Below are 24,862 nucleotides of genomic sequence, written 5' to 3' on the forward strand. Positions count from 1 at the left end.
TAATCTAATCGAAAAGGAAACCAGAGATGCTGTAGTGCAGGTGTATGACTCAAACAAACAGACATAACTATTATTGAAAAAGAAAACAACTCTTACTGTTTAATGCAGCTGAGTTTCAAGCTACTCTGTATAACCTGTTGACCTCATAGTTACCTTCCGCTATTGCAAAACAGCAAATAACAACACCCGATGATGTTGGAAGAAGATTAAAAGTATACAGTGCATGGATGTTTCAACCCAGGGTAGAGTCAAATGTTGACAAACCCAACCTTTTTATTTTTTGTTCTTTACCCCTTGGTTAGGATTGTCTATTGATCCAACCGTGGATTGAAACAACCCAGCATTTTTAGACTGTGAAAACTATATATATAAAAACTGAAGCATTAGTCGGTAGCATGTTGAAAAGACCAGCTTAACACAGCCTTACTTTGCATGTTGGTTATACTGGTTAGTACTGGTTTGGGAGGAGACCAGCATAATCGTAGATGGCCTTTTGCACAAAGCAAAATTGACACATTAAGTTGCAGAGTAAATTTTGAGTAGACAAAACCTGACGAACCATCCTGGGTTAATTTGTGTTAATGTTTCTGAAAGGCTATAGATGGATTTCAGTCACGTGACCTTTTACATCATGCCGCCATCTTTAGGACCTACCGAGTACCAGTAGGTTATTGACAAGCATTGGCTACCTTGCTACGATTTACGGATTTCTTATCTTTTACTGTCTATGATTCTTACTGATATGGGAAGGCTACGAAAGACAACATGTCGCATCTCGACTGTCATGAAAATAAACGCTACTTTAAAAAAATATATCTTGGTTAGGGTGTGATGCCTTCTCGATCCCTGATGCGTTCTTCCAGCCGCTGTCCGCTGCTACCGAACTACCACTATTTTACAACATAAGAAGGCGCGACACAACATGAAACTTTGCTCGAAGTATCACCTGGATCTCTACACATGAACGCGAGCATTGAGAACATTGTTTGTGTACACAGAGTTTACTAAAAATAAAGGTTTTGTACAACTGACTTTGGCTGTTATGGTGTCCGCTTGTCATCTCTGCCAGACGTAAATAATCGATTTCCGAAGGGGAATGAATGAATATCATATGAGGCTCCTTTTTCAACCTGAAGGTCAATATTGTTTTTCACTTGCGACAAAACAACGACTTATCCATGCATTTTTATGGAACTATGCTTTAGGAGATATCAATCTTTACAATCCTCCCTCCTTACGTCGCAATTGGAGATCGATACATCTTGACTGGGAAGAAGGCGGCGAGCGGACGCCAAATCATCCAAAGTCAGTTGTTCAAAACCTTCTTTTTAGTTAACTCTCTGTTCACAAACAATGTTCTCAATGCTCGAGTTCACGTGTAGAGACATAGACGATACTTCGAGCAAAATATCATGTTGTGTTGAGCCTTCTTAGTGTTGTTAAAATAGCGATTTTGATGCTCACAGCATATTGAAGGCATAGCTTCTAGTTCTTTTGCGACCACTTCAAGTCCTTAAAATGGCGGAAGACAAGTGAGTGACGTCAGCTGATATCCATGTATAGGGCAAAAAAAAAAATCATACATTCCAAAAAATATGTTTTAAATATATGCTAAATACATTTTGTAGAAAATAAGGCTTAATTAAATATATTTTTAAATGCTTTAAATATATCTTTATTTTGTAAAATATACAAAAAATAGCCCAAAAATATGTTTTAAATATATGCTAAATGCATTTTGTAGAAAATATTTTTTAAATGCTTTAAAATATATATTTATTTTTTTAAAATAAACAAAAATGGCCCAAAAATATATTGGTGAAAAATATATTATTTTTGTAAATATATTCCGCACATATATTTTTTTGGCCATTTTTTGTATATTTTGAAATATATTTAAAATGATATTTGAAAATGTGGGGGTGACGTTTTTAACAAACAGAATAGAAAACATGGAAAAAAGTAGGTGTGCAAATTTCTCCATTAAAAACTGTATTATGGGCAAACATTGGAAATTAAAAACAACAACAATTGCTACCCAAAATACGTACATGGGCATTTATATAAAGAAAGTTTTATCCTCTAGTTAAAAAAATCTCTGTGTCCACACGAACGTGCAAAAACCCGGTATGAAGCGCTGTCAATAACACGACAAACCAACAGATGGCGATATATCTCTAACCGTAAAGCCATGTTAATCAATCACGTCACAGGCCAAAAACTCAGGTTTCACCGGCTACACGACATCTTTATCCTGGCAGGAGTTTTAAGTTCGGTTTCAGTCACCTGATACTGTGATTGTGAGTTGAAGAATGGCCAAACCGCATCGAAAAAGATACGGTTTTGAAAATACTGTGTACATGAGGGCCTGACAACAGCTATAGGGCACTCGTAAAGCAGCCTGACCAGCATGCTTTCTCTAATGATGCTGGTTTATTGCGGATATCTTGCTGGTTATTTAAACTGCCAGGAAAGGATACCAGCATACAAGACACAAAATAGCAGAACATTAACCATCATCATTAGGCAGACAACGATAAACCCGCAGAAGTAATGGGGCAATGTAAATAATGCTTATGATTTTAACAGCTGTTTGGTGTCCAACAGGGGGCAGTGTTGTGCTACATTAACTCGAGCTGGGTAATTTGGCCCGTGTGCTGCTTAGAGCAGCATGAACATCTTCCAAAGGTAATTGCAGAAATCCGCTTAACAAGGAGGAGACATTCTCATTACACACTGCCTGAGGCTCTGACCAGCTAGAAAATTCCCCTAAATCCTTCTTCCCAACTCTCCCTGCCTCATTTCAAAAACAACTCTGTCTTTCATGCAGAAAATCTTACAAATGTAAACCCACATAACGCAAGAAAGTTCTGAACCAAACAAACATGCGAGTTGAAAACAGACCAGACATTTCTGACATTTCGGTTTGTTTGTGACATTTGTAATAAGTGAGGATAAGAAAAGTGCAAGCAAGATCAAGCCGAGCAGAAGACCAAAGATGTTTTTTTGCACCAGTAGCTTAATGAGGAAAAGATCTGAATGATTCAGACACCGACAGATTGAAACCGTACATAAATGTCTGCATTGCTGTAATGCGGAGATCTACATCCATAATTAAATCCATGTCTCCGTTTGAGCCCTGAGGTGTGCAGGGTGCATGATGTAGAGATCAGTGCTATCTCATTACACCACAACCTTTGACGCCTGTGGCTCTGCCCGTGGTTAATGTAACCTTCTGGCTGTAACTGGGCCCAAGGATACAAAGCAAATTAGATGTGGGGGCTTCCATATGTTAAAGCCCTGTAACGGTCGTCCGTATGTTTGGTTATAGGCAAAGCGTGTTCCTGTTTCTCTCACCTGTCTATGTGCAGTTTCTGTGCTAAAAGCTGCCAGTCTTTGCCCTTGGCGTTGGCCGTGTCAAATGTCGCACAGATCCGCTGCCGTATGGACAGGGGGATTTTAAAGGCCCTGGACCCCGTCTGGGAGGTGATGGTACAGTCTGACTGTGTGAAGAATGGCACTGTGTCTTTTTCACTCTGAAGGAACAAAGCATTGCAGTGACAGATTAGGGGTCAGTGTATTACAATTGGATCATCAATATTTGGTGTGCGTGTTACAATTAGGGCTGTCAAAGTTAATGCATTAACATGTTTGATAAATTAAATATGGTTAACACCATTAACGCATATTAAATACAAATCGACATTATAGCCATTTAATGGCGTTCCGTGCAATTACTGAAAACAAATCTGATTGAAACCGATCGAGGCAAGCACACAGGGAATCATTTAACAGTAAACGATGGGAAAAGATCCTCCTTACGGGTAATTTAGCCAGATCGAACGTTTAAAATTAAGTAACGTCAAGCGCATGCTTGAATTTAAGGTCAAACAGTAAAATATCATCCGTGGTATTTAAAAAAAACACCATTATAGAAACTAATGTGTTCCTGAAGCACATTTGGTAGAGCAGGGGTTTTTAAACTAGTGTGCGATAAAATTTCAAGAGGACAAAGGAAAAATCTTCTTAACCAATTTTTTAGGTTTGTAGACAATGTGCTGTCTTTATAATATCGCAATTACTATTTAGCTAACACAGTTTAAACGTTTCTTTATTTGGCAGACACTTTTATCCAAAGCCACTTACAAGGTACACGTTTGTTTTATTAGTATGTGTGTGTGTTCCCTGGGTTTGAACCCATGACCTTTTGCTCTACTAAAGCAATGCTCTACCACTGAGATATACAGAAACATACAGTAGATACTTATAAACAGTGGCAAGAAAAAGTATGTGAACCTTTTGGAATTTGGGTTTTCTGAATAAATTTGTCATAAAATGCAATCTGATCTTCATCTAAGTCAAGGGTATTTACAAACAGAATGTGTTTTAAAATAATTACACAAATTTTGATTTTTCATGTCTTTATTAAACATGCTAATTTAACAAAATGGAAAAAGTAAGTGAACACTTAGAATTAATAACTGGTTGATCTCCCCTTGGCAGCAAAAACCTCAACCAAGCGCTTCCTGTAGGATCAGACCTGCACATCGTTGAGGAGGAATTTTAGCTCATTCTGTCTGACAGAACTGCTTTAGCTCTGTTATATTCTTTAGATGTCTTGTCTGGTCCTCTTCAAGTCAATCCATAGCATCTCTATTGGGTTGAGGTCTGGGCTCTGACTTGGCCACTCCAAAAGGTGGATTTCGTTTTTCTGAAGCCATTCTGTTGTGGACTTGCTCCTGTGTTTTGGGTCATTGTCCTGTTGCATCACCCACCTTCTACACAGTTTCAGCTGACGTACAGACATTCTCACATTATCCTGAAGAATTGTCTGATATAGTTGGGAATTCATCTTCTCTTCAATGACTGCAAAGCAGGCCCAAATCATGATGTTTCCTTCACCATACTACAGTTAGGATGATGTTTTGATGATATGCTGTGTCCTTTCTACGCCAGTTCAATCTTAGTTTCATCAGTCCACAAAACATTTTGCCAATAGCGCTGTGGAGTGTCAATGTGCTCTTTTGCAAACTTCAGGCGTGCAGCAATGTTCTTTTTAGTAAGCAGTGGCTTCCTTTATAGTGTCCTTCCATGGATACCCTGCTTGTTCAGTGTTTTATGTATTGTAGACTCATGAACAGAGATGTTAGCAAGTTTTCAATTATGCCTCAAATCTTTGGCTGTCATGCAGGGTTGTTTCATTACCCCATTGATGAGTATTCGTTATGCTCTTGGTTTCATTTTGACTGGGCACTCACATCTTGGTAGAGTAGCAACAGTCCCAAAGCGTCTCCATTTGTAGATTGTTTGTAGACTGTAGACTGGTAATTTTTTTAAATAACTTTGAAACCCTTTCCAGCTTTATTTAAAGCAACAATTCTTGACAGTATCTCCTCTGAAAGCTCTTTTTGGCGAGGCATGGCTCACATAAGCGCGTTCTTCTTGTGCAGAGCAAACTCCAAAAAGGTTAGAGGAATAGTCTACTCATTTTCAATATTAAACTATGTTATTACCTTAACTAAGAATTGTTGATACATCCCTCTATCATCTGTGTGCGTGCACATAAGCGCTGGAGCGCGCTGCGACACTTCAATAGCATTTAGCTTAGCCCCATTCATTCAATGGAATCAAACAGAGATAAAGTTAGAAGTGACCAAACACATCAACGTTTTTCCTATTGAAGACGAGTAGTTATACGAGCAAGTTTGGTGGTACAAAATAAAACGTAGCGCTTATCTAAGCGGATTTAAAAGAGTAACTATATTTTATGGCGTAATAGCACTTTTGGGAGTACTTCGACTCGGCGCAGTAACACCCTCCCTCTCCCATTATGAGAGGGAGAAGGGAGCGGACTTTTCAGGCGAGTCGAAGTACTAAGTACTTTATATCCGCTTAGAAAAGCGCTACATTTTATTTTGTACCACCAAACTTGCTCGTATAACTACTCGTCTTAAATAGGAAAAACGTTGATGTGTTTGGTCACTTCTAACTTTATCTCTGAGTGGTACCATTGAATGAATGGGGCTAAGCTAAATGCTATCGAAGTGTCGCAGCGCGCTCCAGCGCTTACGTGCACGCACACAGATGATAGAGGGATGTATCAACAATTCTTAGTTAAGGTAATAACATAGTTTAATATTGAAAATGAGTAGACTATTCCTTTAAGAGGTTTTTTATCAGTCAAAGTAGCTGTAGTCCACACCTCCAAACGTATTATCTTAACAAGACTCCAGGTATGCTAAAACCTGACTCCAATTAGCCTTTTTGAGGTCATTAACTCAAGGGTTCACAAACTTTTTTCACAAGCACTATGAGTTTTTGGGTAGTTCTCAATAAAGACATGAAAGATCAGATTTTTTTTGTATTTTTTTAGACACATTATGTTTGTATATAAATAAATAAATAAATAAATATATAATTTGTAAATATCATTGTAAATCCCTGAAGGACTGTGTATAGCAGTGCAAACATTTGTGGGTTCGATCCCAGGGAACACAGTACTGATAAAAATGTATAGCTTGTTTGTAATGCACTGTAAGTTGCTTTGGATAAAAGCATCTGGTTAATGCATAAATGTAAATATAAATAAGACTGCTGGCAGGCGGCAATAACTTTACAAATGTAATATAAAGTCCATGAAGTGTAGGGAAAGTTGTTTTACTATTGATTTATTGTGCAATTGCACAAAGGTTTTGTTTTTCCGTGCGGGCGCCGTTGCATAAATATACACTATCAGTGTCATCCAGACAAATTTGCAAACCTTATAATTACACCTGTACCTATTTATTTTTCTTGGAACCGAAGGTACAAAACAATTATGAAATAACTACACTGTAAAAAATGCAGCATGAAGTTTAAACAACTAAATTATGCAAGTCAATCCAACCTACTTTATTAAAGTTTTGACTTTAATAAACTTTTTTCTTAAAGTAATCTGAAATACTTTTTTACAGTGTTGATATAATCGACTGACATCCCTAGATGCAATACATGATTCATTCTCCGCACCTCGGCAATGGTGGTGTAGACCTGTAGGATCTGCTCATGACCTTTGACCTGCCGAACACTGATCTTACAGGAGAGCTGATTGGCTGCTGGACTGTAGCGCTCCAGAGAAAAGGCACACTGCAGAGGAGTCTGGTTACTACACCACACCTGAGAGAACGAGAATTCCTGCCCAATACAAGACGAACACACGAAAACAGGATATGAAGAAAGTGTCTGATCTCTTCTTCTCTTCTCTCTCATCTCTATTGTTATTCTTCTGCTGGAGCCACTGAAGCTAATTTACTTAGTGTCATATAACTGATAGCCCTGCCAAAGCACAGCCTAGTGTGACAAAACATGGCTTGCCATGGTTAGGGTTTGGATAAAAATGTGTCAGATCTTATATAGCTTTTTAACAAAAGGAACAGTGAGTAAATAAAACATTATTTAAAAAAAAAAATGTCATGCAAAAAAGAAAGAAAAAAAAAACAGCTCTCTTTTAATACAAAAGTGTCTTGGCATTGACATAAAAGCAAATTTCTTGATTTTCTAAAAAACGTACAATTGCAACAATGCAAAGATGCTTCACAAACGTGCACTGAATTTTAACACTTGGTAAAATGTATGTATTAACAATAGTAATGGTGATGCTTTTGTTAGCTAGAGCCACTTTTCTATAAAAAAAATGTATTATTGACAGAGATTGGACCAATTCAAACCCACACACAAAAATCTTGCCATCTATGGAAACAAACGCCATATTTTAACCCTGGCCTCTGGATTAACTACCTTAAACAGTGCTTTATTAATATTCATACAACCAGTCAAATGAACACTTGAATTTGACATCTCATTAATATTCGACCTCATATGCATATTAACAAAACTTATGCATATTCATACAGAGTAGGTATCCATATTTATGAGAACAGCACCTGGCAGGTGGTGAAAGGTTTGATGCTCCAGAGGAACTGTGGGATGTCCTGGATGGAGACCTGTAGACTAAAAGAGTTCGCTCTGAAGAGCAGGGTCTTGGGTTCCTCCAGGAGGCGGCCACCTCGACCTCGCTCCACTGATACCACCTCCTGTGAGGAACAGAAAGGGAAAACAAATAGAGATATAAGGTTTAGACAGTTTAGGTGCCAATGTAGCCTGGGTTTCCCCATGCTGCCTTGCGTGCAAATTTATTTACGCTGCAAGTCTAGCATGGAAACTATGGACCAATTTTTCCCTTGAATTGGGAACCAATCACAGAGAATGGGGAGGGGGCAGCAAGACGATGACGAGGTCTATGGGACACACCGAAGCAGTTTTGTTTATCCAACACGGCAGCAGACGCGTTACTTTTCAATGCAGCCTTAGATAGTCTTCTAAGTAGTTTTGACGCAAGTTTATTGAAAAAAAAGAGCAACTTTTGACGTTAAACTATTTCATATCCAAGAAGGATGTTTGAAATATTGAATAATTGATAGAAAGTGTGCACTTATTTGAAGAGACAACAACAAATGCTCATACAGTTACATAAAAACGTTCGACACATTAAAAATATTCTGCACTGAGAACACAACTCAACTGATAGCTCATGTTTAAATTATTCAGCTAGAAATAAACCCTTCCCACGCTACACAACAGCTATATTCCGCTTTTGCCGAAACCTTTAATCTTCGTAACCTGAGAAGATGAAGCATAAAGTGATTAAAAATCTCTCCACGAGTTTGACGTTTTCAACCCCCAGTCCAAATGCAGGTCGGAAAAATGCCAGCATTGCATTTTTCATCAACAAGAATGGAATTACAATAACACCCTGGGCCAAAAAATTAAAAACAAAACAAAATCCGGCAACAAAACAACTAATAAATCACAAGGCACAATGCCATCAATTACCATCACAGTCGAATACAATGAAAGTCGCCTACCTTTCCCACACACCATACACAAACACAAAGGCATGCAAAAAAGCCATTGGATGGACAGAATCTGCGCTGATGAAAGGCACTGGTGATTTTGTGCACTTTGCATCTATTCTGCGGGAATTGTTGACATCGGCACCGCAGCATTAAGAGCATTAGGTCTCCCTCTCCTTCTCTACCTCGGTCACAAAAGACAGAAAAATAGTCTCTCGCTGTGATGGCTGCTGATCGATCCTGGCCTGAATTCGTTCAGTTTCCAGGGAGGAATTCATTTGCTGTTTTGTGAAATGCAAACAACTCTGACAACAAAGGAGGGGTACAAAGAAAGAAAAAACGGGTTGTGAACGTGTAGGTAAACACAACGAGAAAGAAAGAGTGCTGTGGTGTGGAGAAATGCAATCTTTGACCGTTCAGTCGTGAGCGTGTCTTGTTTGAGAAGCCGACTTCACAGAGCCAAGAGCTGTCACACACACACACACACACACACACACGCACAAGCACACACTGCAAAAAATGATTTTCAAGAAAAATATCTTAGCATTTTTGTCTTGTTTTCGGTAAAAATATCAAAAAATTCTTAAATTAAGATGCTTTTCTTGATGAGCAAAACGACCCAAGAAAATAAGTCTAGTTTTTAGACCAAAAATATGTAATTTAAGTGATTTTGTGCATAAAACAAGCAAAAAAAATCGGCCAATGCAGTAAGCAAATTTAATTTGAATTTTTCTTTAATTTTCAAGATTGTTTTGCTTACCCCATTGGCAGATTTTATTTCTTGTTTTATGATATTTTTAGATATTTTTACTGAAAATGACAAAAATACTAAGATTTTTTTCTTGAAAATCATTTTTTGCAGTGCAGGTTTGTTTCTTCTGGTGGAAACCTTTTATAGACTTCTATTGTTTTTTTACTTATCTAATAATATTTTTATTGCATTATAAAAATAAGGATAAACCAAACCCATTGGGTTGTAATCACCCTATGCTTGGTTGTAACCCATATAAATAAAAAATATATATAAATGTTCATTGGCTGAGTTTGTCCCTTTCTGACCCAACACTGGTTAAAAAATAAACAACCCAGCATTTTTATAGTCTATGCTTTGCTACTGTATGTAAACAAGTACATACAAACCATAATCTTTCCAAACTTGTTCGAAGTCTTGTCAGATATTACTAACTTCACGTGATATACTATAGCTAAGTAAACCAACACACAAACTCTTGACTGCTTTTGTGAAAATCATTATAACATTTTTGTACATCTTTCTGCTTCGATACAACATAAACACATCTTTATTGCCCAATAACCACAATGAGAAAATATCCATGCCAAACATTTAACATAAACGACATCAATACAAAAATGAACTTTTGAAGAAGGACAGAGCTGATGAAAACTCTGTGTGTGTGCGCTGAAGAAATGAAGAAAGACTTTCTCAAGCTGCGTCCGCTCGGCTAGACGTTACGCTTAACAGAATGTAAATCACTTTTAATTAGCACTTGGAAAATATTCAGTCGCGTACTAAACACGGGGAAGGAATCGTGCGACAGGGGAATTGGCTGACCGTGTCTGTAATTTAAGAAGCCATTTCATCAGTGAGCCAATAGATGTGAGAATGAGAGTCCAGTTGACTTTCAGTGAAGCGTAAAACCAGAGTACCCACAGTGCATGACGCCCAGCCATAACATGTCACCTCATGAATGCAAATATCCCATAAACCGTGGATATCTATCTAATGCCATATGCAGTGTAAAGAAGAAATATCGCATGACATTTAAGAAACCTGGTGAAAAGCAGTCTGAAGAAAATAAATATATATGTGGGAGGATGCTTGTTTGATGGTTTTTAGAATAGGTGCAATATTTCACCAGTACAACCTGTATGGCTTAGTGGAAGAGCATTGCGTTAGCAGCGCAAAAGGTCATGGGTTTGAACCCAGAGAACACACATTTGATTGATGGTTCAAGCTCACAAAACACTACCGCAAATTAAAATTGCACTTTAAAGGAAAACACCACAGTTTTTTCCAATATTTTACTATGTTCTTACCTCAACTTGAATGAATTAATACATACTAGGGCTGGGACAACGCGTCGACGTAATCGACGACGTCGACGCAAAAAATACGTCGACGCAAAATATGCGCGTCGATTCGTCAGACCCAAAAAGGCGGCGCAGTAGTAGCAACGCGAGTTGCTTCAGTCCACGCCGGTTTCACACAGGGTGAGCAGTGGCTGCGGCCGCGCGGCGCGTGGTTTTCTCAGCGCCCATGTTAACAAGCATGCACCCCGCCGCATAAGCAGCGCGAGCTCGCGGCTCGAAACGGATATAAACGGAGGTCGGAGCCAGCCGCAAATACTTGGGCGGCTCTGTAGCAACAGTGCTGCAATCGTTTCTGCGTGGTTCTGCTGCGCTGCTCACGCTCAATTAAAGTGAAAGTGCTTTGTTTATGGTTTAAATGCTCGTGGATTTACGCGAAAAAGTGTCATTTTACCATAAAATCATGAATGTGATGCCAAGTGTGTTTTAAACAGTCATTTGAGCAATTTAACAGAAAGCAATGAAATATGTCACTGTTGCCAGAAGACTGTGCTTTCATTCACTCTCTGTCCAGCAGTAAATGAGTCCTCATCTATCTTAATAAACTTAAGAGAAAGAGATTTAATAATATATGTGCTTCTTAAGTCTATAATAAGTCTATCTTAAGTTTATATCTGTCATTTAATGGACTAGAACAGCACGAAAACAATGTGGATTAAACAAATCTAGTTATAAAAATTACACAGACCATCAAAAGGCACACTGAAGAGGTTTTGCTCATAAATGCATGTAAAATAAAGTAATTTGAACTTGAGATTTTTATACGGTTACTTAACTGCACAGTATGCACTGCAAATGCTTTATTGAATGCTACCTCTGTCTAAGAATGCATTATTTTGCACTTGTATAGTCTTTTTTTATTTTGAAATTTTAAGAGCAATAAAGATATATTGAAATGTTTACATTCAGATATGTAAAGCAACATGTATAACTTGCTATTAGTTAATTAATGGGGTGATAATCGAGAATCGAATCGAATCGAAGTCGAATCGGACTGACAAAATGAATCGTTAGATTAATCGATGCATCGAAAAAATAATCGCTAGATTAATCGTTAAAAAAATAATCGTTTATCCCAGCCCTAATACATACCTATCTTTTTTCAATGCGTGCAGTTTTAATCTTTGTACAGCACTTCTTGAATATGTTAGCATTTAGCCTAGCCCCATTCATTCCTATAGCTCCAAACTAAAGTTTTATTTTGTGCCACCATACTTACTCGTGTAACTACTCATGTAACAGTCTTTAAATAGGGAAAACATGGAAGTGTTTGGTGGCTTCTAAATTCATCCCTGTTTGGAGCCATAGGAATGAATGGGGTTAGGCTAAATGCTAACACATTCAAAAGGCGCTGTACAAAGATTAAAGGTGCATGCATTGAAAAAAGACAGGGATGTATTAATTTGTCTAAGTTGAGGTAAGAACATAGTAAAATATTGAAAAATTCTGGTGTTTTCCTTTAAAGTAAAACAAATACATACATGTCAATCCTGTGCTGGTCTTCTGCAGGGAAATAACATATGCACATTTTACTTTACTTAAAAATATTAAAGTTCGTACACACCTGAAAGGAGTGGGGCGTGTCATCCACACAGTACACTCGAATGCTATAGTTGAGAAAGTTTGGCTCCATGTTTCCAAACGCAGCCAGTCGGATTCTCTTCCCAGCTGCCTGTGTGAGAGCCTCTCCAACTAAAGCATAACACCCTGCTCTTTCCACCAACAGGTGGCAGCACTGAGTGTCCAACAGGCAGTAACAACAGGTGCTCTCTGAATCCACAGCCATCACCTCCTGTCAAACACATTAAAACACATCCACTTACAGTCAAAATCACCTCCTGTTTATATCACATTTTTATTGTTTCCATGTTTAATGAGATTTTTAAAACATTATTCTAGTTTTTGCAAAGGTATATATAATATACCTTTAACATTAATAGCAATGTTTAAGTTTATATAACATTGGAAGTAATAAAATAAATTTTTTAGCAAGTTTTTGGAATACATAGGTTGAGAGATGGGGTGAAAGTCCAAAGAAGGGCTACTAAAATGTGTAATACCTTAAAATATTGCAGTTTTCCTCAAACACTGCAACAATGGCTCAAATAAAATAAGTGCTCGTGTTTGTTGCGTCATGTGAACCATGTGCATCACGTGTCTTGTCAAAATAAGTGCCTGCTGCAGATGCGTCTAAAAGGTTTATGAGAAAAGAGATGCTAGCGTTCGCCAGATACTCATATAATCTCATGCGTAATCAGAGTTTACTGTTAAGGGAGATTTGCGTGTATTTTGTGAAAGTCTCTTTTATCATAAACGGTTTTGACGCCTGTGAAGCAGGCACTTATTTTGACAAAACACGTGATGCACATGGTTCACATGACGCAACAAACACGAGCAACACACATGACACTCCGAACACATATTTTGAATTTGCGCCCCTCGGAATAGCAGCTGCCACTGTATACTTGGTACAATCCATCCTCCTTGGTACAAATTATTATTTCTTACACTCAAAAAAGTGCTATTTTCAACCCAGCGTTGAGTCAAAAAGGGACGAGGCCAGCCCCAGTTGGGTGAAATTAACCCAGAAAATGTTTATTTTTGACCCAACAATGTTAAAACAACCCATCATTGTGGCTAGGTTAAATTACAACCCAACAGGCTGGGCTTTTCCCTTTTTGACCCAATGGTGGGTTGAAATAACCCAGCATTTTTTAGCGTGTACTTGGCAACCCAGATCATTGTCACAGTCTGGTTTACTTTAAAACTCCTGGGTCAACAGAAAAGTGCAAATACACAAATGTAAAGAGGTGAAGATCTTTAGCTGAAATTATGCTTCCCCTTTCTTTATAGCGCTACAGATGGAGTCACAGCTTGAATATTATTATATACATCTGGTATTTGAATGTCAGGAACAGTGGGTTTGTAGCGGCCAGCAGGCATTCAGAGTCCAGGGTCTCCATTTCGGCGGCTGAATGTAGCCAAAGCAAAGCATAACTCTGCCCCCTGGAGCGACCCGAAGTTTTCAAAAAACTGAAGCGCTTGATATTTCAGACAGAAACACGCCATCGCACAGGAAGACTCGTTGCAGCAAAGTGGGTGCACATTAAAATATTTTTTTTCTGCCTCGCACACACAAAAAAAAATCGCACAAAAACAGTGCAATTCCCAATCCTGTAGGGACATTACCTGTTGCGTGTCTCTCGCATTACGCCTGCGAGGAATAAAGCTCATTATTTCGAACATAACCGTCAAAGGTCTGTGGGTCTTTAACACAGTGTCAAAATGACTCACTTCCACAAAAGAAAAGAGTTGATTGGTATTGTGATGTGTGTTTGAATTAGACTGTCTGCACTTGATTATAGTCTGAAAAAAATGTCAGGTCGCACACACACACAACTGCACAAAAACAAACAGAGCTGGTTTCCCCAGGGTCAGTTTGCATCAATGAGCTCATGCACAACTTTGATGATGTTCAGACTATAAAGAAGATTAAAATATCAAGGCAGAAAAAAGGACTGTGATAATAGAAAAAGCACACAGAGTTCTGAGGAAAGCGCATCAATAGAAGTCGACGTTTAGTAAACTCGGTCTACAATAAAGAGAACATAAGTATTGATTCAGATGTAGAGTAGAACGGCAACCTTCAACATCCGATTCAATATGACAATTATGTTCTTTATGGTTACCACCACCTTTAGTTACCACTTCTTTTCATTAAACTACATGATTCATTTTGTTTATTAAGTGTTAGTTCAAGGTTAGCTGGTGAAGAATGTACAGTAAATGCTGTATGATGCTATTTTCTCAGTGGAACACAAAATTATTTTAGTAGAAGAATTATTAGAAGCTCTTGCTAGGACCTGCTAAATCTAAATTATCCATATGATGAATTAAGTCTTTTGAAATAATATATGTGACCTAGCCTGTAAAAACCGCAGCTAGAGTCATTGTTTTGTAATTAACTGTTTTCTACATAAAAGAATTTAACATAATATAAAGAACATTCTTTGAAAATATAACCTTGACGTGTCAAAGATTGGAGTTCGAATTATATGGCCTCTAAATCAGGAAGTGGAATGGATTTGAGGAGCAGTGTGAAAGTCAAGGCTGGAGTTAACTCTTTCCAAGCCATTGACGATTTAACTCGTCAATTAAGAGAAAACACTTCCCTGTCAATGACGAGTTTTTCCAGCAATCCGTATTTCCACTATTATCCATTAGGTGGCGCAAGTTACCCAACTTATAAAACCTGGAAGTATCACCTTAGGGAAACAGTTCAAACTCTGTGTATGTTTTGATCATCACTCTGAATCTGATCTCTATCAAAAGTCCTTCACAAAAATGCAATTATCTTAGCTTTTTGCTAAAAAAAGCTTTGGTATTTTTGAAGAAACTCATATTTAAGAAGTGGTAAGGTAGGATGAATTTTTTTTAAGCAGAAGATCTGTTCTTTCATTTGGTATATTGTATGTTTATATATTTAAAGAATAACATTTTCGGCAAGGCACTAAACTTTTGTGAAAATTATAAAAAATGATGCCGCTGGCTGGCAACTTTAAAGGGGCCATGGAATGAAAATCTCAAAGATCAACCCAGTAACTTACTTTTGGTAAACTATTCTCCGCAACTTAAAGCATGTGAAAAAATAGCTCATTTAAATTTGGCTCTCCTTATGATGTCATAAGGAGATCTTTTTATAATAATACCGCCCCTTAATCTGTACTATCCAATCACAGCACAGCCATTTAGTGCAAAGAGAAAGCAAGAGAGAGAGAAAATACTTGACAGCACAATTGAGTTTCAATTGCAACAAACCACCATCATTGCGATCAGTGTTTGAATTTCATCAGCTCATTTGCATTTTAAAGGACACACCCAAAATGCCACATTTTTGCTCACATCCACAAAGTGTCAATTTTAACATGTTAAAAAAAATTACCTGTATGGTATTTTAAGCAAAAACACTGAAAAAAATGATTCATTCAATTTACTCAATTTTTTCAGGTAACTGGTTGCAATCAATTTATTTAAGCTACATTTAAACAAAAGCTTTTTGTTTTGTGTTGTATTCTTATTTTTTTTTTGTTTAAATATAGCTTTATTAAATTGATTGCAACCACATACCTTAAAAAATTGAGTAAATTGAATGAATCATTTTTTTCACTGCATGTGTACTCTGGGGTCACCAACGATTTATTTTACATCTTAAAAACATTATTCTGACATGGCCCCTTAAAAAAAAAAAACACTGGCGTGGAAAGAGTTAAAAAAGTGATATGGAGTTTAATTTATTAGGGCAGTCCTCAAGTGGAATGAATTTTACCGACGGTGCTCCTAAGTGAACAGACATATACCCATGTCCCACCCACATACCGTATAATGGTTCAGACGCCATAATAATTAGATTATGAGACTTTAGCCTGGATTGCACAAACTTGGTAGTGTGCTTTTTGGTCACAATGACGTATGTCTGCTCTGTGCACTCTTACCTCCCAGCTGTTGTCCTGGGTTTGTCTCTTAAGCTTAATACTCCAGTCTTCTGAACTCACATCTGCACAGTGGGCTATCGTCAGAGCAGCAGGACAGGAAAGGCTCAGGCCAGGTGGGCCATATGTTACCTCTGGACTCAGCAGAATTTCCTGACCTTCATCAGACAAAGAACTAAGGAGAGAAACAGAGAGAGAGAACAATTAATATGGCTAAAAGCCACTTTGTAATTTGTTTTGTGTTGCTGCTAGCATTGAGGCCTGATGATTAATCGTTTGTGTTATTCCTTATTTCTTTATGGATTAAAGGCACAATCATTTTCGGATGCTAAACAAAAACACTTGCTTAGCTTTATGTTGCTGGTAAAAAATGTGGAGTGATGATGGGAGTTGTCGATAGATATCGATCTGATAGGCCTCATAATTCATGGATGATGTAATGAAATAAAGCTTTATAACCGGTACTATATTACGATGTAAGCTCACAGTGTGCATGGTTTAATAGAAAAAACAACACAGTGGTATGCTAGATGCTCCGATATTATTTCTGGATATGGTGCTGAGCAGAACGATTGACATATGACATCAAAGTATCATGAGAGCGACATGACAATACTGCTTCACTCCTGTGATATATTCATCATATAAGCGCCCTGCTGTTATCCATTAATTGTTACTTATTCCATGTTTCATCCATGTTTTGCTGATGTTACTCGCTCCAACACAAACAATGAATAATAAGGGTTACTAGAGACGTTATCTAAATTGTTTATTTTAACTAAAAATGTCCCAAATTACTTTTTGTAAACCGCTATTAAAGAGAGCAAACCAAAGCAACAAATCGTGTGCGGTGCTCGTGGGAAATCTCTGCTCAATATCTGCCTCGGTGTCAAAACAAGAGCATCGATTTTGCCTGAAGATGCTAATGTTGAAATTAGTTGAGTTAATAAAGATGGCCGCCAGCCACTGAGATACCTTGACAGACAGGTAGATTTGTCAATGAAGTCATGCCAAGTAGCCACACAGCGGTCATTAGAAACTCAAACACAACAGATAAGCTTGCAGACTCAGCACTGATACAGATATATTGTACTTTGTGATGGAAGTGGTGATTTCAGAGGGCAGCTGAACTTGATTGGGTGTGGATCACTGAATGTGTGTGTGTGTGTGTTTGTGAGAGTTCACTGGGTCGATGGTGTTGTTTGAAGTGCTTTCTGAGGAGCCTGGTGACATATTGAGACAGTTTGGATCTGTTAGCGTCGATCGATATGACTGCTGTGGATCCTCAACAAGGATTAGTCATCTGCAGCAGGGGGGGATCGAGCTGGGCTGGGTGGCACCGCTAAGAACTAACACATTGACATAGCAGATTACATACACCAGACACCTGCTGTCAAGAGAAACATGATGATTTACCATTTGTGATCAATGGACTGTACGCAAATTTAAACTAGATTTTTTACGCTGTCTAAAAAAATGTGACTATATGTACAAAAAACATGCTGTCATGTTGCTGGGGTGTTGTATGTTATTGCTAAGGTGTCCTGAGTATTTACAGCATGGCCCTGACAAAAGAACAACCCATCTGTAGCTCCACTGGTAGAGAAGTGTGTTAGCAGCGCAAAGGTAGTTAGTTTGATGCCCAGAAACATACTGATACATACACTCTTCAAAATAAAGTTGCTATAAATGATTCATCATAGAAGAAACATTTTTGGTTTCCCTAATCTTTCAGTCAAAAAACTTTTTCTTACTTATCCACTTTTTCCACCACAAAAAACTGCAAGTTTTTGGGAATGTTCATTTTTTAAGGAATTACACGTAAGCATAATGTACGAGAGTCTGTGCTGTATCGTGGCTGAAAGGTGTGGAGTACCTAAAAATGACCCGATAAAATTTTACCAGAGTCCGACCCGAGCAAGCGGCAATTATTTTTAACCAGACTGGACCTGAATGTAAACGGCACAGACGTGTGTGCACCCAGGTGAAAAAAAAGTAGTATTAAATGTATTAAAAATATACTTAAAATTTAAGTAATATGTTTTTAGTACATTTGTATTCCCAACGTGCTTATTTAAAGTGTATTAAAAATATGTTAAATAGCTTTTAAATGTATTTCAAAAAAGTGTACTACAAGTACGTTGGTAATAAATATATGCTTAATTACACTTTTTAAAAGTATGCTAAACTCAAGCATACTTTTAATTTATTTCTAAAATGTGCACTAGAGTTAAGCTGGTAATAAATATATGTTTAATTACACTTTTTAAAAGTATGCTAAACTCAAGCATACTTTTAATGTATTTCTAAAAAGTGCACTAGATGTAAGCTGGTAAAAATTATATCTTTAATTACACTTTTTATAAGTATGCTAAACTCAAGCATACTTTTAATGCATTTCTAAAAAGTGCACTAGAGTTACGCTGGTAATAATTATATCTTTAATTACAATTTTAAAAAGTATGCTAAACTCATGCATACTTTTAATGTATTTCTAAAAAGTGCACTAGAGGTACGCTGGTAATAATTATATCTTTAATTACACTTTTTATAAGTATGCTAAACTCAAGCATACTTTTAATGTATTTCTAAAAAGTATACTAGAGGTACGCTGTTAATAATTATATCTTTAATTACACTTTTTATAAGTATGCTAAACTCATGCATACTTTTAATGTATTTCTAAAAAGTGCACTAGAGGTACGCTGGTAATAATTATATCTTTAATTACACTTTTTATAAGTATGCTAAACTCAAGCATACTTTTAATGTATTTCTAAAAAGTATACTAGAGGTACGCTGTTAATAATTATATCTTTAATTACACTTTTTATAAGTATGCTAAACTCATGCATACTTTTAATGTATTTCTAAAAAGTGCACTAGAGGTACGCTGGTAATAATTATATCTTTAATTACACTTTTTATAAGTATGCTAAACTCAAGCATACTTTTAATGTATTTCTAAAAAGTATACTAGAGGTACGCTGGTAATAATTATATCTTTAGCATACTTTTTTAAAGTGTAATTAAACTCAAGCATACTTTTAATGTATTTCTAAAAAGTGCACTAGAGGTACACTGGTAATAAATATATTTTTAATTACACTTTTTATAAGTATGCTAAACTCAAGCATACTTTTAATGTATTTCTAAAAAGTACACTAGAGGTACGCTGGTAATAATTATATCTTTAATTACACTTTAAAAAAGTATGCTAAACTCAAGCATACTTTTAATGTATTTCTAAAAAGTACACTAGAGGTACGCTGGTAATAATTATATCTTTAATTACACTTTAAAAAAGTATGCTAAACTCAAGCATAGTCTGCAGCCTCACATGCACCAGTCAGACAGAAAGAAACCCCTGCGGTCTTGCAACCAATTTAGCCCGTTGCTGCGTTTATTTTCATTTGTTGTCTGACGATGACACCAAGGTAATGCTTACAGTGTGTATTCAAAATTGATTGACAGGTCTGGCTCGATGAAAATTAACCTACCGTCCTAAAAGAACTCGATGCACACACACTATAGTTTGGTCTTTTCGGGTTTTCGGATCTTAGTGGACCTCTGAAGACCTGCAACCCCCTCTGCTGTGACTTTTTCATGATACAGCACTTTCCTCGAGTACTTTATTCTCAAACTTTTTCAGCGTGCGGCTACCCTTGTGTACGATGCATCGTTTTGGCCTGCCCAAAGAAAATTGATGACATAAACATTGTAAAACTTAAAATTTGAACTAAAGGAAAACACTGCACCCGAGGTCAAAGTGCTGAACACTAAATGCTCTTTGCCATACAATATAGTTCTCATTTTTTATCCGCTTAAAAAAATTATCACGTTTTATTTTGAGCCACCATACTTACTATACTGTAACTACTCATTTAACAGTATGTTACTCTTTCACTGCCATTGACGAGTTATCTCGTCAATTAAGAAAAAAACAATTGCCAAAAAAGTGTTTCTGAATAATTTTTATGTTAATCTACAATACCGTGATTATCCACTAGATGGATGCACTTAACCAATTTATGAAAAAAACTAAAGCCAAAACATTATTTACTCATTTTAAATTTTTTATATGTTTTGATAATCATTCTGAATCTGATCTCTAACAAATTAATTTACAAAAATGCAATTATTTCAATTTATTATTGCAATTTATTTAGCTAATTTTCCTTTTTTTTTAAGAAAAATACCCATATTATAGAGTTTATAAGAAGAGAAAAAATACATATACATGTTTGAGAGCAGAGGGTCTGTTCTTTCATTTGATAGCCTATATTTGTATGTTTATATATTTTTAGAAAAAAAAAAATCCTGGAAAGCATTTTGTACAACAACAACAACAAAAAACTGTAAAAATCACCAAAAAATGCTGTCAGGCAACTTTTAAAAAAAAATTGCTGGTGGGGAATGAGTTAAATAGGGAAAACATAAATGTGTTTGGCGGCTTCTAAATTCATCCCTGTTTGGATCCTAAGGAATGAATGGGACTAGGCTAAATGCTAACACATTTACGACGCGCTGTACAAAGATTAAGTGCACACATTTTTAAAAGATAGGTATGTATTTATTCGTCTAATTTGGGTAAGAACATAGTCAAATATTGAAAATTTGTGGTGTTTTCCTTTAAACAAAACATTTCATATTATACATAAATTATACAATGTAGTGCTGTTGGTAAGTCTTATTTAGAAAAATAAGTTGGCCTTATTTTTTTGAGGTTTAACTACACAGAAATTATGAAAAATGAATGTATTTTATAAAAACTGCCCCCCCTCAGCACCATCTCGCATCCCCCAGTTTGAGAACCACTGTTTTAAGACAAAATACAAATAATAAAGCAAAAAAACTGTATCAGCACTAAATTGGTCCTTCCGCGGAATGTTTCACATGTTTACGTTGCTAAGGGTGCTGTGCAGTGATACAGAATCGTTGGGTACATGGGACACGGCTCTGTTTTATTGTAAATAAATAAATAAAACACAGTAAATCTAGAAATGGAACACAGATGTGTAATTTACAAATTACCAAAATGTATTAATACTGAATAAAGCGTATATTAATAAAACACAATAAAAACAAGAAAATAAACTGCCCAAGTCGATGTACGCCTGTGGCACAACCAGGTCAAAGTTTAACAAAGTAAAAACACACCTAAATATGGGCATTAAAAATAATGATGCTTGTCGTAGCAACCACCACTAATAACAAAGGATCTTTCACACAAACATGAAAGTATTATTATCTAGTGTTGCTTTTAAAAATCTAAGTGTTTTTTTTATTCAAAGCATGAAGCGTGCTGCAACTGTCATCCAATTACAGCAGTCGACACTGTACGGAGTCAAGAGGCCAGTCACTTAACACGCTTCTGAACATCTCTCTCACTTCATCTGCACTGTTTCACATGTTGATTTATTTATATGAAGTAATTACTTGCTCTTGCCCAACACCTTGCACCTATTGGCATTGCATCCGAACTCTTTTGTGTCTGAAAAAGCCAATTAACACTGATGAGGCAGCTAAGCATGTGTCATTTTGGAGAGAGAGAAAGAGAGAGAGATGACATTTTACAGCTTTAATGAAACTTTTCACACCCGCGAACCCAACAATGTTCACACAGGTACAATAAAAGCAGATCAAAAGGAACAAAATGTTTCATATTTGCTGAAGCATATTAAACAGTTAAAGAAACATCAATGTTGATGTGTCTGTGTAAATCTAAGGAAGCCCTTTATTCATTTCACATAAAGAGGCTTTTTAAAGACAAACATTTTAGAAAGATATTTATGATTTTTATGTCATTCCTTGACACTTTTCTCCACACACGGACAGACACACACACACACACACACACACACACACACACACACACACACACACACACACACACACACACACACACACACACATACCAACTGTAATATCAACTAAACCCGTCCCTTGAGAAGCACCACAAAAGTGTCTTTATTGCATTTCGAGCCACAGGGATTATGGCCTGATCAATATCAACAATTATCCCTCATAGATCAGACTTGGCTCCTCGCTCAGGAGTATGTGAGTATTTGTCACACTTACAGAAAAGCTTCAATTACTCCTAAACCCATGTGATCATGTGAGAAACATTACATTTTACATGTATGTGTAGCAGGATGACGTGTGTCCTTGCTATTGGTTGATGCAGGGTAAAACTGCCAACCAATTAGAGTATACTTCAGAGGGTATAAGAGTCCTGAATTGTCTTTGCATGTGATGCGTCATCCAGTGGTACCGCCCTCCCGGCGACGCGGGTTTTTATGAATGAACGGTAGGTGTAGGCTACACGTATGAAATCCGCGTTGATTACTAAGTTTTTAATACAGTTTTTTTCGATTGCTAAACGTCAGTGGGCACAACTGGAGCTACATGTGCAAAACTCTAACTACAACCTGCAATACCAAAAGTCACCTGAGCACAACTCTTAACACATGACTCAAAACAGCTCAGTTCAGCCAAACAATAAACACAACCCTCACTGAGATAACACACACTGTCACTCACAACACACTGAGAGGAAAAACACTAACATCAAACACCAATACAGAAATTACTAATTTTTATCTTTACAGTTTGAACAATTTCAGTGACTTCATACAAAGTAATATTTTCTTCAAATAATGATGTATTTATTGATTGATTTATCACATGATTTATTGAAATTTTTTGACCAGAACAATTCTTTAAGGTAAATGAAATTTGCAGTTTGCTTCAATAGTCTGTAGTAGTTTATGGAATTATAGTAATGAGGAAAAAAGGTAGAAACTAAAAGTACATACTGTAATTCAAACAAATAATTGAGGAGCTAATCCTGCCTTTCTCTAGCATCAGGCCACTACCTGCCACCCTTCTCCCTCCACGAACCCGTCTTCCTTGTTCCATTTCCAAAATTTGTCTTTCTAAGCTCTACCTATCATATTTATATAAAAAGTAATATTATATATAAATGAAATATATAAATGAAATTGGAATTTATATTTATATGAAATTGCAATCAGCAGTGTTTGAAAGGCACAAGGCTGAAATCAATTCTGTTTTGAATGTGTGGTTCACAGTTTTGACAGCAGTGTGTTAGCATTTGAACAAAGTGCTGTAAATCCACAGTGTTGTGCAGGTTGTGATTAAAGTCATGGGATAAGTGTGTAAAGTTTTGAAAACTGTGTTTAACCAATGAAAAACGAACTAGAGTTTGGTCCACATGAACTGCTGCTGTGCAGACTGTAGTTAGAGTTTTGCACATGTGACTCCAGTTGTGCCCACTGTCGTTTAGCAATCGAAAAAAACTGCAATGAACGTTATCTGTTGCTGCCAGAATAATGGTCGTCAAGTGTGCTCCCTCATCGCGATGTATGGCGGTGGTTGTAAATTTCTGGACCAATTCTCCTGGGTATGTAGTCGTTTATATAGTAGGCTGCTTATTCGTTTGAGTAATTTAATGAAGTGTTCTGTGCCTGGCAGGTAACATGTAGATTACACCTTAAGGGTGTCCGCAACCAAATTGAATGGGCCGGAATGTAAATCGTCAGAGATGACCACGCTGCTGCCTTGCCTGGGTTTCATTCACTCCAGTTTCGGATATTCATGTCTGTGTGACTATGGGCGAATTACGTCGTCCGGTGTTCCGGCTATGGGACCATTTATGAGGGTTGTGAAAGCACATGAGTTTTTCCTCTGATTGCCCCGTGGCTCGACATGAACTGATTACTTTCAGCTGTCGTTTTGTTTGTTTGTTTGGTTATTTGTTTTTATTAAATCATTTGACTGTTTTTGTTTATTTGTTTTGGCTATTAATGCTTATTATTTCATTGTTAATGAGCGTCTTGATTTTGTATTTGTTTTGTATTAAGTGGGAAACGTAAGCTGGGGATCGATTACACAACTGGTTGATATTTTGCAGTGTTTCACTGACTTTGCTGTGGTATAATGTGTGGGGTGAAAACACGATCCCTGCCTGCAGCCCCCACTTTATAATTTATTGTGTTTGTCCCTTTGTGTCCGGGATAATGATCCTTTTAAAATGTGTAAAATAAATATTAATATTTTCTATTTTGTGTCTGTGTCCTCCTCGCCCCACATATTTGGCAACCGAACCTTCGTGCCTTGATTAAATTTCCCGGTAAAGTCCGGGTGGCGTAGTCGGATTTTAGTCTGGTTTATTTGTAATGCACTTCCCGGTGCATCACCTCGCCACATATGCATTCGGCAGACGCTTTTATCCATTACAAGGTATACATTTTTTCAAGGTGTGTTCCCTGGGTTTAAACCAGTGACTTTTTGCGCTGCTAACGCAATGCTGTACCACTAAGCTATACAGAAGTAATTGCCAAGGTCATG

The 24,862-nt window shown here is 37.0% G+C and overlaps 1 protein-coding gene across 1 annotated transcript in view; it reads right to left on the minus strand.

Annotated features, from left to right (window-relative positions):
* Positions 1–24,862, minus strand: part of unc5da (unc-5 netrin receptor Da) — a 263,938-nt gene that overhangs the window by 3,223 nt on the left and 235,853 nt on the right. The window contains exons 12-16 of the mRNA XM_065244172.2: positions 16,493–16,664; positions 12,565–12,792; positions 7,923–8,072; positions 7,009–7,173; positions 3,358–3,536 (exon numbers count right to left, since the gene is read on the minus strand). Of these exons, the coding sequence (XP_065100244.1) occupies positions 3,358–3,536; positions 7,009–7,173; positions 7,923–8,072; positions 12,565–12,792; positions 16,493–16,664 (894 nt within the window). The remainder of the gene's footprint in view (positions 1–3,357; positions 3,537–7,008; positions 7,174–7,922; positions 8,073–12,564; positions 12,793–16,492; positions 16,665–24,862) is intronic.

This window comes from Paramisgurnus dabryanus, chromosome 18, assembly GCF_030506205.2.
Source record: "Paramisgurnus dabryanus chromosome 18, PD_genome_1.1, whole genome shotgun sequence".
Lineage (NCBI taxonomy): Eukaryota > Metazoa > Chordata > Actinopteri > Cypriniformes > Cobitidae > Paramisgurnus > Paramisgurnus dabryanus.